Source organism: Mastigoproctus giganteus, chromosome 13 (genome assembly GCF_048544385.1).
Source record: "Mastigoproctus giganteus isolate SK-2022 chromosome 13, ASM4854438v1, whole genome shotgun sequence".
Lineage (NCBI taxonomy): Eukaryota > Metazoa > Arthropoda > Arachnida > Uropygi > Thelyphonidae > Mastigoproctus > Mastigoproctus giganteus.
In genome coordinates, this window is record NC_143587.1 from 43,880,358 (window position 1) to 43,897,593 (window position 17,236).

The 17,236-nt window shown below is 38.0% G+C and overlaps 1 protein-coding gene across 4 annotated transcripts in view; it reads right to left on the reverse strand.

Annotated features, from left to right (window-relative positions):
* Positions 1-5,136: 5,136 nt before the first annotated feature.
* Positions 5,137-17,236, reverse strand: part of LOC150075997 (FERM, ARHGEF and pleckstrin domain-containing protein 2-like) — a 582,027-nt gene continuing 569,927 nt past the window's right edge. For all 4 annotated transcript variants that reach the window (XM_090387911.1, XM_090387910.1, XM_090387913.1 and 1 more), the window contains 2 exons: positions 15,118-15,269; positions 5,137-5,390 (listed from right to left, as the gene is read on the reverse strand). In XM_090387911.1, coding sequence (XP_090244037.1) covers positions 5,348-5,390; positions 15,118-15,269 — 195 coding nt within the window. In that variant the 3' untranslated portion in view covers positions 5,137-5,347. The remainder of the gene's footprint in view (positions 5,391-15,117; positions 15,270-17,236) is intronic.

The window sequence follows — 17,236 nt, forward strand, 5'->3', positions numbered from 1 at the left end:
TTACGAACCTGAGGGGGCATAAATTCAAATTGAGGAAAGACAGTTGTAGAATAGATGTGCGGAAATTTGCTTTTAGCTAGCGGGTGGTTAATTGCTGGAACAAACTTCCATCTGTTATTGTGGAAGGTGATAGCTTAAATAAATTCAAGGAGGAACTGGACAATCTTTTAGAGTGAATGGTTGTGTGAATTTTTTTTTTTTTTTTTGGCTGATGCTACATAAGCTCGTACGCTTGCTTTCTTGCACCACATGCCTCTATTACTATTACACTCAGGGTGGTGTAAAAAAGGAAAAGGACCTGGGGTAATTGTGCAGTTTGATATGTACTTCGCTTAGAAGTGCAGATAGATTGCAAGGACAGCTCATAGGATTTTGCCAATTATACAGAAATTTTGCTAGTATAAGGCTACGGTCAGGCCACATCTTGAGTAATGCATACATGTGTGGAGGCCTCATTTTAGGAAGGATGAAGAGCTGCTGGAATGGGTACAGAGAAAGGCAACGACATTGGTGAGGGGAACAGAGGGATGATCTTACGAGAAAAAGGCTTTAGTTCTGCAAATTGCAGTGCCTGGAGACTAGGCATCTGAGAGGTGGTCTAACTGAGGTGTTTAAGGCTTTGAGTGGTGTGAGCAAACTCAGTGTTAACAGGATCCTTCCTTTTGCTCAGACTATGCACATGAGGGACATAAATTCAAATTGAGATAGGTTTGTTGCAGGAACCAGGTTCCATCTGTTATGGAAGTGGATAGTTTGAACAAATTCAAGGAAGAACCAGACAAACTACTGGAGGGTATGCATAGGTGAAATGCTTTTTTTTTTTTTTTGACTGATTCTGCTGTATAAGCTTGCTTTCTTGCATCATTGGTGCTATTAATACTAATATTAATGCACTGGCACATTTGTGATGCAGAAGCTAATCCCGAGTGCATCGTTTGTCTGGGCATTTTCTCCTGACATCCTCACTCCAATGCCTCAGGACCCTGATATAAGAATTGGTGATTTACAGTTTGGAATGGCAGAAGGAACTAATGAACAGTTCTCTCATTTACAAAGAAAATGATGAGCATTCTGTTGACAATTGATCTGATCTGCTTTGTCTTTATTTGATCACAGAGATGATGGACTTTTTAAACAGAAGAAAGTGCTGCTGCTTTCTTTCATAACCATAAACCCAGCTTTCATTCCCTGTTATGATCTTGGAAAGCAATTTTTTGGCCTGTGCTTCCAGGTTTCTGCACCAGAAATCTGGTTCTATTTCTGTTTGTTGCTCAGCAAATGTGGCACAAACTTAGCAGCAATCCACTTGTTAAATTTTTCAGTTAAAATGCATCAGCATGTACTGTATGACAGGCTTAGAATGTCACAAACTGTAGGTTGTCTGTCATGGAAGACTTGATGCACTTTTTCAACTATTTCATCAGTCCGACTTGATGGAAGACCCAAGCACTCAAAATCACCAATCACAATTTGGCTGCCTTGGAAATGTGAATACCATTGAAAAGTTTGTGGCATTATTGCCAAATGTTTGTTTTAAGCATTTCATATCTCCAAAGTTGTTTTCCCAAGCACATGACAAAATCTGAAGTAAATATGCTGTTCCTTACTGTTCACCATCTTACTTGGCTACTAATTAGATACACAAATCTTGCCACATTAACTCACAATGAATTAGCTCAGCAGTATCTAATGGCACATTGCTATACAAAGGGTACTAGGAAAGTTTTGCAATATGACGCAACAATGAATCACAGGAAGCTGCTTGTTGCTGCATGTTGAGACATGTTCATACGTGCATAGTAGCCGCCGCGCCAAGTCGATGGGCTCAGTTATTCATTAGTAGTGAGAGTGTAAAGTGCTTGCGATGGCATCATGGTCACGAAATGAGATAAGGACAGTTTTGCGGTATAATTTCGTGTGTGGTTTAACCATAGACCAGTGCTTAGAAGAAATGACTCTTGTACTAGATGATGATTGTCCACATCGTACAACGATATTCAGGTGGTATAGAGAATTCCAAAGGGGAAATTTCACTCTGGAGGATTCTGAGAGGCCGGGAAGGCCACGAACGTCAGTTACGGAGGAAAACGTTACTGCTGTGAGGAAAATGCTTGACGAAAACAGGCGAGTGACCTACCAACAGATAGAGGATACTTTGGGCTTAAATGCACCAGCAATTCGTTCGATTCTGCAAGATCATTTGCACTTGAAGAAACTTTGTTCTCTCTGGGTGCCGCATCAACTGACTGAAGAGCAGATGACACGATGTGTGACTTGGTGCCGGGAGATGTTAAAAAAGTTTGATAAGGGACAATCTCGGTATGTGAACAACATCGTGACAGGTGACAAGACTTGGCTGTACTATTATGATCTGCCGACCAAGGCTCAAAACAAAGTTTGGGTCTTTGATGATGACGACACACCCGTAATTGTCAGAAAATCCCGATCTGTAAAGAAGAAAATGAGCTGTATTTTTCAAATCGAGTGGAATTGTGGCACATGTCGTTTTGGACACGCAGGAGACAGTCACAGCTAAGTGGTATACTGAACAATGCCTGCCTAAAGTCATTGGATCTATGAAGAACCTGTGGCCAAAGTCAAGAATGGACACCTGGTACCTCCATCACGATAATGCTGCAGCTCACCTCGCCAAAGCCTGCACCGAATATTTGACCACGACAGGACTGAAACTTCTCGAGCACCCTCCCTACAGTCCAGACCTTGCTCCCTGCGACTTTGCACTGTTCCCGCATGTGAAAATGAAGCTAAAAGGGAGGCGGTTTTCCAGTGATGAGGACCTTCTACGGGCTTGGGACAACGAGTGTGCTTTACTCCCTAGTGAAACTTGGCAGAACTGGTTTAAAGATTGGTTTCGGAGGATGGAGAGGTGTATTGAATGTAGAGGAAATCACTTTGAAAAAATTAAATAAACAAAGCTGTATTGCAAAACTTTCCTAGTACCCTTTGTAATATATGTGGTTAAGCCACAAAAAATGGAAAAATCCCATTAACATAGTTGAAATCTATTTAATGAACATTTAAAAATTTTAAAACAATCCACATAACTTAAAAGACAGTTTGCATCACTGGTTACCTCATGCAATCTCCATTTCCCATCACCTCTACATACTATCCCACAAAGTCTTGGAACACACTTCTGGTACTAGAAAATTGTATGATTATGAAATATACAAATATTTTGCCCTATAAAGATGGTTGGTATTATCCCAGGATTCATTTCAAATATGTATGCTGAATGATAAGCACTGGAAAGAGCTAACAGTTTTAGAAGGAATTATAATTGAATGTCATAATGGAGAAAATGACCGTGTATGTGTGCTACTGCACAGAATTAAACCTTCCAAGTTGACAAATGGCAACATTCTGAAGAAATGGAAGTCCAGAGATGTTTCTGTACCCAAGAAATAACCAGGTAGGCATAAAATACTGACTGACAGGAGCCAACATGTCTCAATGTAACCAGTGATCTCAACATGAGTTCACTGGTTACCTCATGTTGCCATCAGACTAGAGAATTTAAGTTTGGAACTGAGTCACCAGAGACAAATGAGTAACTGTTTCTACAACAAATAGAGACACTTACAGTTGCATGACATGAATTCTTGTGGAAAAAGAATAGCCCAAAAGCTTTTGATAACAAAAATGATGAGTATGCATTTCAAGCAGGGCACACCTGATTCTCGACTAAGAATCAATCATGTAAATTGAGGAGTCACTTTATGTACTCTTCCAGTCTGATAAACATATTTGTGTATGAAGGATGCTTGAGAACACTTACTCCTCCTTTCCCAACTGTCATGTTGGAAGAGGAGGAGTCATATTCTGGGGGTTATTCTTGTGATAAGCCTGGTTGCAGTACATGGAACCATGAATGCCGAGTCCTACAATCAGACAATTCTTTGTGCCCTTCATTGTGGAAATTTTATGGAAGCAGCCTTTACACCTTCCAGCATGACGACACTGTGTCACAAAGATAGTATTAGATATGTGGCTTGGGGAGAATAACACTGGAATGTTGTAGTGACATTGGAGGACAGAGCACTAACCTCAACCTTACTGAACATCTTTGGGGTAAACTGGGATGCAGAATCCGGGCAAGGCCAAGATGCCCCTCTTTACTGAAGCTTACGGATACTTTATATACTTGTATGGGTAGTATACAGGGAGCATAATACTATTAGTGTTCCACCAGAAATAAGTAGAAAATCTTCCATGATGCTTTGCAGCAGTTATTACAGGCAAAGGTAGGCCAAGAAACTTAATTTTTTTGAATAAATATGTTTTGTTAATTATTTTTATTACAAGTGTCCCATTACTTTTAGTAGGGTGGTGTAGCTTGTAAAACTTTTCTGCTATATACCATCTTCATTTACATAACCTAGTATACCCAATAGACCCGAAATTCATAGGGCGGTGCTGTTACAACTGTTTTCGCAATATCAATCAGCATGGTTTGTCTGAAGCACTCACATTTTCCATGGGCATAGGTCCTTAGCCTCCACTAATGAGTGCTGCTTATTTATCTTACAGGTGAGGTTTATTTGAATTTCATTATGTTCCTAACAGATGTCTTTAATATGTCCACATATTCGTATATGCGTATAGTTTGATCAAGACTTTCCATAACAGGGAAAGGATCAGATGTAGGGGAACTGAAAGGGCTCTTCTGCAGTGTGTGTGCATGTGTAGCAACAGTTGTCATTGAGTGTCTGCTGTAGCACAAGAATGAAGTTCTGCATTTTACCTGATTAGGCATTTTCCACTCAGAATCCCTCTAAATTTGCAGTGTTTTGTTTTGTGGATAAATCTGACTACTGTTAAAGTTTTTATTTTGGATTGTTTGTTCACACAATAAATTAAATTTTATTTAGAAGATATTTAAGTCACTTTATTATAAGCCATATCTAAAGAACTAGCTATTCCATCTTGAGTATAAAGTAAAGTTCATGTAGAAATCAACACAGTACCAAAATACAATGTCTGAAGGTCAATAATTTGCCAACATAGCAGAGCACCATTTTATTTTTTATAAATGCAAATACCATAATCTTATAAACTGACAATGTGTAAACAGCATTAACATTTTTACAGAATTAAAAGTTGTCATGCCAAAAAGGAAATAAAAATTTGTAGTTGTCCAAACTCTAGGAAGTAGGTTTCCTTATAGAGAACAAATGTCTCCATTGAGACGTTAATAAATGTATTTAGTGTATAGAGTCTTTTCTCATAGGAGCAACATTATAATTTCAACAACACAAAAGATGATTTGATCTTTAATGAGCTGCATTATATTTCACAAGATGCCTGATATGTTCAGGTAATGATGTCATGCATCTCGTAGAGTGGCACTTTTTATTACTTCTACCCACCTAAGAAGAAAAAAAAAAAGCATATATTATCTTCCTTATTTAAATAAAATTCAGTAAAATTATTTATTAAGCCAGATTAATTAAAATCTATTTTTAGAGAATGAATTACAAGGCATTTATGTAAGCAATACAGAATAAAGTAAAATAGATATAGAGCATATTATGAAGTACTTGTTAAAATGAAAATAAAATAGGAAATAAATAAATATAAGCTGGTGGTCAAAAAGTTTTGCAATCCAGTTTTAAAAAGAAAGATACTATTTTCATTTATAATTTAAATATTTGATATATATCCTTATACTTCACTGCACTTATTTAATTTTTCTTGCAGGCTTTTAATGTCTTAAATAATTTTGAGATTTGCTATTCAGAATATTAATAAGTAGTTCCCTTGGTTGCAGTCTGAAAATCTGTTTTCATAAAGGTTCGATTTAAGATTTCTGGCCAGGTAATAGTTACTGGGGACTGATTGTCAGCTGTAGGGTATGTGGTTTGGCTGCTCATAATGATTTTCTTTAATGGCATATTAAACAATTCTGCAATTGTAAATAGGTACACTATCAAGTTTGGTCAAATTTCATGGAACCCATCTTGCAGTCACTTTAGATGTGTATGCATTTCTATAGCAATCTCTGAAGCAATTATACATCAGTCAATCATAATTTTTCTATAGCAGCAAATGTTTCTGTATTAACAGTATTAGATGGTCTTCACATATCAGATCGTCTTCAAGTTAACTGAAGATGATCCAATTATTGTGGTATAATGAGGAATACTTTATTTATAAAAATTCATTATTCAGTCATGAATTTATTTTGGATTGTTTGCTTCCAGGAAAAAACCATGATGACAAATCTAAAACCCTTTGCTTTGAGATTTTCTGTTATTTTGTTACCAAGAGAAAAACAAAAAAATGTGTTACCCGTATAATTAGAACTCAGTAGCAGCATAATGTATAAAAAAGAGGCACTGTTAACAACATGGTAATGATAATGATAGACAGGTGAATTTTTTTTTTTTTTTTTTTATGTAAACCCCAAACACGAGAGGTATTAGAAGCTATGGTACTTAGTACCATGCTTGGGTTGGAGGTTGAGAGGACGAAAGAAGATATTTGTTGACATTGCACTTGAACTTCTGTAGACTGTAATTTTCAGGAAATATGTATGAAGGAAGGTTGTTCCAGAAAACGGCAGTTGAATGAATAAATGAGGAAGATGAAAAGTTGGTTCTGTGGGTTTGAAGTTGGCCAGTAAATGGATGTTGGCGGCACGTGTTCGGACTGTTGTGAAAGAGAGAGGGAATTATCGAAGCCAATTCAGAAGAACAGTGCCCATGGAAGTATCTGTAGAAGAGGCATGCAGCAGAAACAGTACGTCTATGAGAAAGCGAGTGGAGAGACTCTGTTAGAGATGAATCATTAATTAACCTAACTGCACTCGTCTGAATGGAATCAAGAAGCCTGAGAGAGGGTTTTGGGGGCACCACCCCAGATGTGGGAACAATATTTCATTGCAGGGCGGATTTGCGATTTATACAGAGTGAGCAGCTGTTTGGAAGTAATGCCGAGAACGAAAGAGAAAACCAAGTTTTTTAGACGCAGAGGAAGCAATATTTGTAATGTGCTTGTGCCAAGAGCAATTAGAGCAGTCAGGGTAATCCCCAAAGAGATATATCATTTTGCCTTTTTTTTTTTTTTTTTTTTTTTTGGTAGTTGATGGCGCATCGGCTTCTGTGGCCATAATGCACCTCCCAAGGTTTTTGCAGTACTTTGATCCAAGCTCGAGGCGGGATTCGAACCCGTGACCTTTGGGTTGCTAGGCAGGTACTTTACCCACCCGGCTAGCCCGGTCGGCATCATTTTGCCTAGAAATCTGAGTGTCACTGAAGATAAGCATAGGAGCAGAAGAATCCTTTTTGCGAGATATAAGACAGGACTGAGTTTTAGAAAGACTGAAATCAACTAAGTTGTCTTTGCCCCACCGGAGAATTACATGAAGATTGGCATTTAAGGAATTGGTAGCAGATTTTCGAGAAATTGAAGCTGATTGAGCAGGACAAGGTTTCTCAAAATGGAAAGTGGAATGCAATGTGCTATCATTGGCAAAACTATGGATAGGATTTCCAGTCAATGGAAGAAGGTCATTAATATACAAGAGGAAAAGAGTGGGGGAAAGAACTGAACTTTGGGGGACACCGGCATTAGTGGAGAAGTTAGAGGACAAAGAGCCATCTACCATCACCCTCAGTGAGCGATCAGAGAGAAAACTGCATAAACAATTACTAAAAACAGTTGGCAAACCATAAGATGGAAGCTTGTTTAGAAGACCTTTATGCCAAACACGATCAAAAGCCTTTGAGATGTCAAGAGCAACTACTTGTGTTTCACCGAACCTTTCCATTGAATCAGTCCATAAATGGGTAACATAAGCCAGAATATCACCAGTGGATTGACACTGACGGAATCCATACTAGCGATCGCTGATCAGACAGAAGGTTTCTAGGTAGTTTAAGAGTTGGCGGTTAATTGATTTCTCCATTACTTTAGAAAGAGTAGAAGTAATTGCAATGGGACGATAATTGGATGGGAGGGATTTGTCACCCTTTTTAGGAACTAGCTGGATATGAGCAAATTTCCAAGCAGAAGGAAAAACACCTTTGGAATAAGAAAGTGAGAAAAGGCGGCAAAGAATAGGAGTAAGTTCAGGAGCACAGATTTTGAGAACAAGTGGAGAAATACCATCAGGACCTGGAGCTTTCTTAGCATCAAGATTCGTCAAAATCCTTCTGACATCCTTTTGACGGAAGACCACAGGAGGCATTGAATGGAGCGTGTTGGGAAGAGTGGGAGGTGTTTTACCAAGATCGTTAATGCATGAGTTGAAAGAACAATGGGATGCTAGCAGGTCAGCTTTATCCTTGGCTGAAGTGACAACAGAACCATCTGGTTTGGACAGAGGTGGGAGCAGAGATGGGCAAAAGTTGCGGCCAATAGCTTTGGCAAGAGACCAGAATGCTCGGCTACCATTAGGACAAGAAGCAAGTTTTCTACTCTTAGCCTGTTCAAACTCTAGTTTGGACTGGTTAATAACTGCTTTACAATTGTTGCAAGCTTTGGTGTATGCAGAAAATGAAACTGAAGAATTAGAAACAAGCCAATTACTATATGCAACATTCTTCTCTTGAACAGCCTTAGCACATTTATTGGAAAACCAAGGTTTAGATAAAGGACGAGATTTTAAAGTGGAGTGTGGGATAAAGGATTCCATTCCTGCAAAAATAATTTCACTGACACGATCTGAGCAAACGTTGACATCAGAAGTTTTGAAACAGAAATCCGACCAAAGAAAAGAAGTCTCGCAGGTCATCCCATTTTGCATTCTTGTAATGCCAAACAGCACGAGGTTGGGAATAGCCATGAGATAAAGGTTCCATTGGAGAAGAGACAATCACCAAGTTGTGATCTGAAGTGCCTAAAGGACCTCTCACTTGGACTATGTACTTCGAAGGGTTGTTTGTGAGAAAAAGATCAAGCGTATTGGCTGTATGATTAGGATTGTCCGGTATTCTTGTAGATAAATGAACAATCTGTGCAAGATCATTAGTAATTGCAAAAGCCTCAGCATCTCGACCAGCTGGGTCGGTGTGACTAGAAAACGAAAGCCAGCTGGAGTTGTGAACATTAAAATCACCAAGGAAAATTACCTCACTTTTAGGAAAGTTGGACTGGAGAAAGTCAAGTTGCAAAAGGAGGAAGTCAAAGAGCTCCAAGTGATTAGTGGAGTTGGTAGAACGGTAGAGACAACAGATGAATTTGACACAATGAGGTAGAGAGATTTTAAGCCAGAGGAGATCAAAGAGAGGAGATTCCAAATTGCCAAGTCTCTGACAGGGAATATCAGAACGGACATATGCACAAGTACCATATTACATAGGCTATCCATATACTGTATATTGTAGCTGAAGCACTGGGTATTGTTTGTTGTAATGCATTGATTGGAGAAACGAATTGACAGTGGGTAATGCGACAAGCAGAATGCCAATGCACTATTGTATAGCCCCTATCCCCTAAAGGACAAGGTCATAAACCAGCTGCTAATCTAATGCGGGTGGTCATAAAAGCTAAGTAGCCTTTTACATTTTTGTCAATTCCCAGAATTGGGCTTTATCACATACCTGAGCAATTAAGAATGTTTGCATAGTTACCAAAATTTATACGGTATATCCACGTAGTACACTCATTATAAAGTGAGTGATTGTATGGGAATACAATCGCTTAGGGTGGTAGAAAATGAAAAAGATCTGGGGGTAATTGTGAAGTCAGATATAAAGTTTTCTGAGCAAGGCAGCCAGAACAGGTCATGGGGGTATTGTCAATGATATACAGGAATTTTGCTAGTAGGGAAAAGGAGGTGATTATCCCTTTGTATATGGTCAGGCCACACCTTCAGTACTTGTGTACAGGTCTGGAGGCCTCATTTTAGGAAGGATGCAGAGTAGTTTGAGTGTGTACAGAGAAGAGCAACAAGATTGGTTAGGGGAACAAAAGTGCTCTTACGAAGAAAGGCTTAAGTTCTGCAAATTTCAGCATTTGGAGACTGGCACCTGCGAGGTGATTTGATTGAGGTATATAAGGCCAGAATGGGTTGAGCATGCTGAATTCTGCAGCATGGGATTCTTCTGCTTGCTCAGATTACGAACCTGAGGGGGCATAAATTCAAATTGAGGAAAGACAGTTGTAGAATAGATGTCCAGAAATTTGCCTTTGGCCAGTAGGTGGTTAATTGCTGGAACAAACTTCCATCTGTCAATGTGGAAAGTTGATAGCTTAAAGAAATTCAAGGAGGAACTGGACAAACGTTTAGAGGGAATGAATGCATGAAATTGTGTTTTTTTTTTTGGCTCTGATGCTACATAAGCTGATATGCTTGCTTTTTTGCATCACATGCCTCCACTACTACTACTACTACTAATAATAATACGTGTAAATTAAAATCATTTTGGCTTTTTGCTCATTACAGCCGTGATCTCGTTATTTCCGTGCTCATTATAACCAACTTAAAGTGTATTTTCTATTAAAAATTTGAGATCTTAATCCTGTTTTCCATTTGAACAGGATTAACATGACTTCCACAATATTGCTTCCTCTGCATCTAAAAAACTTGGTTTTCTCTTTCGCTCTCGGCATTACTTTTCTTCCAAACAGCAGTTCACTCTGTATAAATCACAAATCCGCCCTGCCATGGAATACTGTTCCCACATCTGGGGTGGTTTCCCCAAAACCTCTCTCAGGCTTCTTGATTCCATTCAGAAGAGGGCAGTTAGGTTAATTAATGATTCATCTCTAACAGAGTCTCTCCACTCGCTTTCTCATAGATGTACTGTTTCTGCTGCATACCTCTTCTACAGATACTTCCATGGGCACTGTTCTTCTGAATTGGTTTCTGTAATTCCTGCTCTCTCTTTCAAAACAGTCGGAACACGTGCCACCACCAGCCAACATCCATTTACTGTCCAACTTTAAACTCACAGAACCAACTTTTCATCTTCCTCATTTATTCATTCAACTGCCATTTTATGGAACAACCTTCCTTCATACATATTTCCTGAAAATTACAGTCTACAGAAGTTCAAGTTCAATGTCAACAAATATCTTCTTTCATCTTCTCTACCTCCAACCCAAGCACAATACTAAGTACTACAGGTTCTAATATCTCTTGTGTTTGAGGTTTTCATAAAAAAAAAACAAAAAACAAAAAAAACATGGATTACCTTTATTTTTTGTTTAGGATGACTTCTTTCAACCAACTCTCCTTGTCCAAAGCGTTAACGATTAATCTGTAACAACGATATTACAAATTCTCTCCACTCTCTGTCTCATAGATATTCTATTTCTGCTGCATGCCTTTTTTTTTATAGATACCTCCATGGGTATTGAGCATTTAAGAGCTCTATTGTCAAAGTGGAATATAATGACAGAATATCTAATAAACCCGACAGGACAACTTTTCTTTTTTTATCAGTTACAATAAATATTTAGAAGTACATGCCAAGCCTAAATTCCATCGGAACTGTTAATTTAAATTGGCTTCTGTAATCCCCCCCCCTCTTCCAAACCAGCCCAAACACAAACCAGTGCAACAACCAGTCAGTATCTAACTCACAGAACCAACTTTTTCTCTTCTTCATTAATCCCTTCTACTTCTGTTCTCTGCAACTGCTAACTTCTTTCACATGTATTTCCTGAAAATTACAGTCTACAGAAATTCGGATCTAATACCAACAACCTTCTTCTTCTAACTTTCTCCATCTTCTTCTTTCTCTCCATCATCTCTTCTTCTGTTTTCTATACTTTCAACTCGTACACAGTACTACAGGTTCTAATACATTTCGTGTTTGGAGTTTTCATAAAAAAAAAAAGTTAAAAACATATAAACAAAAGAATGATATGAATGTAAATTCTGGAAAATCTGGGGATGAAAGAATTTTGTTGACTGTTGCACCATTTGGTTGAGTGCCACAAAGTTTCCCTCAAACAAAAGCAGAAAGTAGCATTTCAGTACCCTTAATCCTGCCTCTGGCAGAATAGAGGATTCACGATCCTATGCTATGAAAATGTAACTCATGGAGAGGCTGTGGTTCTCCCACAGCCTCTTCTTCAGCCTCATTCTCTTTCCACCATATGAAAGGGTTATTGTTCTGAGAAGTAACAAATTATTTCAAATATCATTTTTATTCTTCCATTGAAAATATGTTCTCAGTAAGACTTGATTTTTATGTGTTTACATTACAGTGCATTTCTTATGGAAGATTTTGAAAGCGTCATTGAAATGGCACAACACGTGGCATTTTGTGCTTCCTTTTGTTCATGGGGTGCCACAATGGGGCCCATGAACAAAGGAGGAGGACATGCATTTCAATGACCCTAAATCGATGGGCACATTATATGCCCACACACACTGCATGTAACTTGTAATACTTTATTTTCATAATAAAATGCATTTACAGTTACACAAGTTTATTAACAGAATTCTTATCCTTGTTTCAACCTCGCTCAAACTGAAAAAACTTGTTCTTGCACATCATTAGTCTAGCCATGGTTAGTCTCAGAATATTTCAAATGATCTACAGTTTTATGATGATTGTGTATAGTTTTCTAACAGATTTTCACATTGCTGTATGAGAAATAGAAAAATATCATCATTATCATAAATTTACTTCTGCTATGATTTCCGAAAGGACCACAATGTTGTTGTTGTTATGTTGTTATTTAGAAGCATTAGCAACTAAGGCCATATTGCTCTGGGGATATGTTGTGGTCATTCCCTGACCTTTCTGCATCCTCCGTATTTGGTGGTCACGGGCTAGGACCACAATAAAAAGATCACTAATATTACAGAGATTAAACAATATCAAAAAACTGTTTGAAGCAATCTTTAGACCATCAGTAAGGTTTATCTTGAAGTTTAGCTTTGTTTTTATTTCCAATGTATATTGTACCATACAAAGTCTACTTTAGTTCAGCATCCTTCTTTAAACCATGCAATTTCAATATACTAAGTACAATGAATCTTTACACTGCAGCCACTTCAAAATAAGTTTTGAAGTGGCTACAGTTCAAAATTTCAAAATAAAAGTGTACATTTGTTGAATATAGAATATTTAAAATCAAAGTTGATATTTTACACTTTTGTTAGAAGTTTATAGTGAGTTTCTGAGCAACTAATACCTTGGGATGAGATCACGTATATGAAATTTAATAGATGATGAAAATTTAAAATGACTGGAATGTAAATTTAAAACACATACATGCACTCTTAATATACACTACCTTACCATTAATGTCTGGACTCTTACATATCTGCTAATTATCTTTATTTAAAGGAAAACTAATAATGTATATTGAAACCTTTAAGCCTTTATGACAGTGTCTAGTCTTCATGGAACACTCTCCGCAGGTTTTTTGTAAATGTTCTCCCATATTTACTACCATTCAGCCTTCAAAATGGTGACCAGTTCATCTCTGTTTTTTGGACAGTCTCTCCTCACATGCACACGACAATCCAATTCATACCAGAGGGCTAGCCAGCCCAACTTTTTGACACTCATGTCCTCAAATCAGTCGATCCCAATTCAAGGAAATGTAGGAAATTTATTAGTGTCCAGGATGTTTAGATAGACCTCAGCATTCATGGTTTTGTCCAAACAATCAACAGTTCCAAACCATGAAAATATCAGCCTCGGATCATCACGCTGCCTCCACCAAACATGATTACCAGACTGGTAGAGACCAGTACCGTGACTTGTCACTCCAAAGCACAGCTTTCCATTGGTCTATGGTTCAAGAATGGTGGGCCTTACACCAAGACAGATGGAAGTATTAATTGGGATGATTAGTGGCATGTGGAGGCAGTGTGATGATCCGAGGCTGCTATTAAGGTCTGTGTGTGCTGTGAGGTCACACTGTTTTGAGCAGATGATTCTTCACAGAGCTCTCCTGCCAAGTTCCATCAGCTTCGAAAGTTTTCTGGGTCACTTGACAGTTTCACCATCAGTCTGTTTCCATTTGCAAATCACATCACCAATCATTGACCTAAAGATATTCAGTGCGATTGAAATGTCACTTAAAGACACAACTTTTTATGTGGCACCCTATTATCTCCTTGAAAGACTATGAGCCTATACACTCAGTGATCACTGAATTAGGGCCACCCCATCCGTAATAGACTATGCCACATAGCTTGCAGTATAAAAAGCTGAACAGCATACACAACAGCAGTTGCATCTGGTTGTGCAAGTCAAAAGGATAAAGTAGCAGTTACTGAACACAGTAAATATATCGTGGAGTTTCAAAAGGGAATGATTGTAGGAACTCTTGCTTCAATATCGGAAATGGCATGTCTTATTGGTTGCTCATGGCTCACTGTGGTTAAGGTGTACAAAGAATGGTGTCAAACAGGTCAAACCACCTCCTACTGACAGAAATATAAAGGATTAGGCAAAGTGGATGATCATGGTAAGCTAAAGGTGCAGCATGGTGTACAGGCTCAATAGCAGGTCACTGTGCAACAGATGACATTGCAATACAATATGGGAATGCAAGAACAATATCCCAAATGACAATGTGCCAAACACTCAGATGTTTAGGGTTCCACAGCAGATGACCCAAGAGACACCCTCTCCTCATCCCTGATCATTGTTGATGGTGAATGCTGTGGTGTCAACAACACGCTGGTTGGATGAGTCCAAATACCTGCAACATGCTGACAGATGACTTCATGTGTGGTGCAAGCAACACAAGCCCATGGATCTATTGTGTATGGTGCCCCCTATCCAGTCACCATTAAACTGTTCATGTTTCCTGGACTGAAATGGGATCTTCCAAGATGATAATACAGTGTGTCATTGGGCTACACTATGCACAAGTGGTTTGAGAAACACAGTGAACGGTTGTGGAATGTTTTGGAACGGGACGTGAGGTGTGTGTGGACACACAACCATAATCTATTCTGACACTGTGGAAAGCCTTCCAGGCTGCATGGCTGCCTGGAAGGCTTTCCACAGTCATTGTCATCCCTATGAACATCTCTGAAGATGTTCATAGGGATGACAATGAATGTGGTGCTTGGGTGGGAGATGTGACCAGCTATCAGTGGAGGGGGTGTCCAGATATTAACAGTAGGAAAGTGTGTGTAAAAATATATTTTCACAAAATATGCACACATACCGACTATATGTATATTCACTTTCGGCTCTGAAAAAGTAGACATGATTCTTGAACTGAAGTTTGAACACATAATCTTTGTTGATGTTATCATGTTCACTTGGGCTGTTAACTGTATATCCCAAAAGTGGGAGGCTTGCTAAAGGAAAGTCATCCTGTAAGAAAGATCTGGCAAATTAAAATATGCCCTCTACAGTGCTTATTATGCAGGGTAATTACAAAGTAATTTTATAAATTCAAATGTTTTATGATGGTTTTATTTTCATATGAAAGGAAAACAAATGACATGACAATGAAGAGAAATACAAGTTTGTTTTATTTGGTCTGTAGTTGTGTTTGTGTTTACCAGAGGTGCTGCCATATGAAAAACAAATGGCAGATTTCACCGGTTCAGAGAGAGCATGTGTGGTTTAGTTTTTCACACATCCCAGATTATTCTCTCTCTCTCTCTCTCTCTCTCTCTCTCTCTCTCTCTCTCTCTCTCTCTCTCACACACACTCTTTAGAAAGCAATAAAGATTTAACTAATAAAAATTAATATCAATAAATATTAATTTTCAAAGGAAATAAATACACAAAATGACAACTAATTTGTGTTGCTGATAGAATCAGCAACCAAAATACTGCCCTTCCTTGTTAAAAGTTTAGTATGGGCTGCCTTCTCTATTAGCAATTATTAAAGACCAATGAGGGAGCAGTATGGAAAAACTTCAAGAGTGTCACACAGGCTGATGGATGAACTAATCAGAGCAATGGTTTCAACCTAAGTGTTTTTATGTACAGTGAAGGTACAACAATGGCTATATGCAAATGCAATTTTTAAAAAAATAATAATACAAGAAAATAAATTTGGCAACTCGTGGACTTTGGCAGCCAGTCCTTCTGTTGTTTGTTAGTTTGTTATTTGGTTTTTAGGAGCATTAGGCCATATTGCTCTGGGGATATGTGGTGGTCATTCTCTGACCTTTCCGCACCCTCCGTATTTGGTGGTCACAGGCTCGAACCCCGGTCTAATCAAGAAGTGTGTGCTACGCACTGTAGCCAGGTGGGCTCCTGGCTACGGAGGCGCCCCCTTCTGTTGTGAGCGAGACCATAGCATGTTTACTGATGGCAGCTGAATGAGCTGGTTGCCAAAAATAAATGTATAGATATAAAGCTACTAATGGAGTTTTTGAATGTTAAATAATATTTAACTTTAATATAATTGAATTCAGAGAACAAGTTTTGCATCAAATTGAAATGGCCCAGGTTTCACAAAAAAAAAAAAAAAAAAGTCTAGATTTCAGACATTTTACCAATTTTTTGATAATTTTCTTAGTGAACTACACTTGTGTAAACTACTATTTTATATAGCCTACTATGGACACATTCATTTCTTTAATGGACCAGTTGATTCTTTGGATGATGGATGGGGTGTATCTAATTAAACTGGCCATTCAGTGTAATTATATAATACAAATCAGACAAGGGAAATTTTGGAAAGAAACATTTTTATTTTATACAATATGTAAGCAAGAAAAAAGTAGGGTCACTGAATGGCAATCCATAAGTGAAGAGCTAAAGTTCCAATAATTATACTTTAGGAAGGCACTTAGAACATATAGAGGGTATCAGCACTGGCTATGTGCTGATACCCTCTACACATACTACCTCTAAAGCAAAAACTGATTTTATCAAATTTTGGTACTTAGAATGTTTGGAACTTCCATTCTTCAAGTGTTTAATGTTATTTTTAAAAACAGCGCTGAAAATAATATATCCAAATCAGTAGTATCAAAGAAATTGAAAGTCATGTTGAAAAATTTTTAATTTTTGTATGAGTTGATTCCAGGATAAATAGATTGGATTCTTTTAGAGGTCTAGATTGACAAAAAATGTTAACATGACTTAGCAAGCTGAGTGAGTTGAAGTGCCCAATAACACACACTGGTCAACACACAATCTGTTACATGAACATTTCTTGCTAATTCTTATGTATTTTTTGTTGCTGAATTCAAAAATGCAAACAGCATTTCTCTATCATCAGTAATATTTATGTGACATACAAATTTTGATATAAATAATACAGTAATGAAATAGAAATATAGTGTGGTTTTACAAAATGAATGAATGTGTGGAAAGGG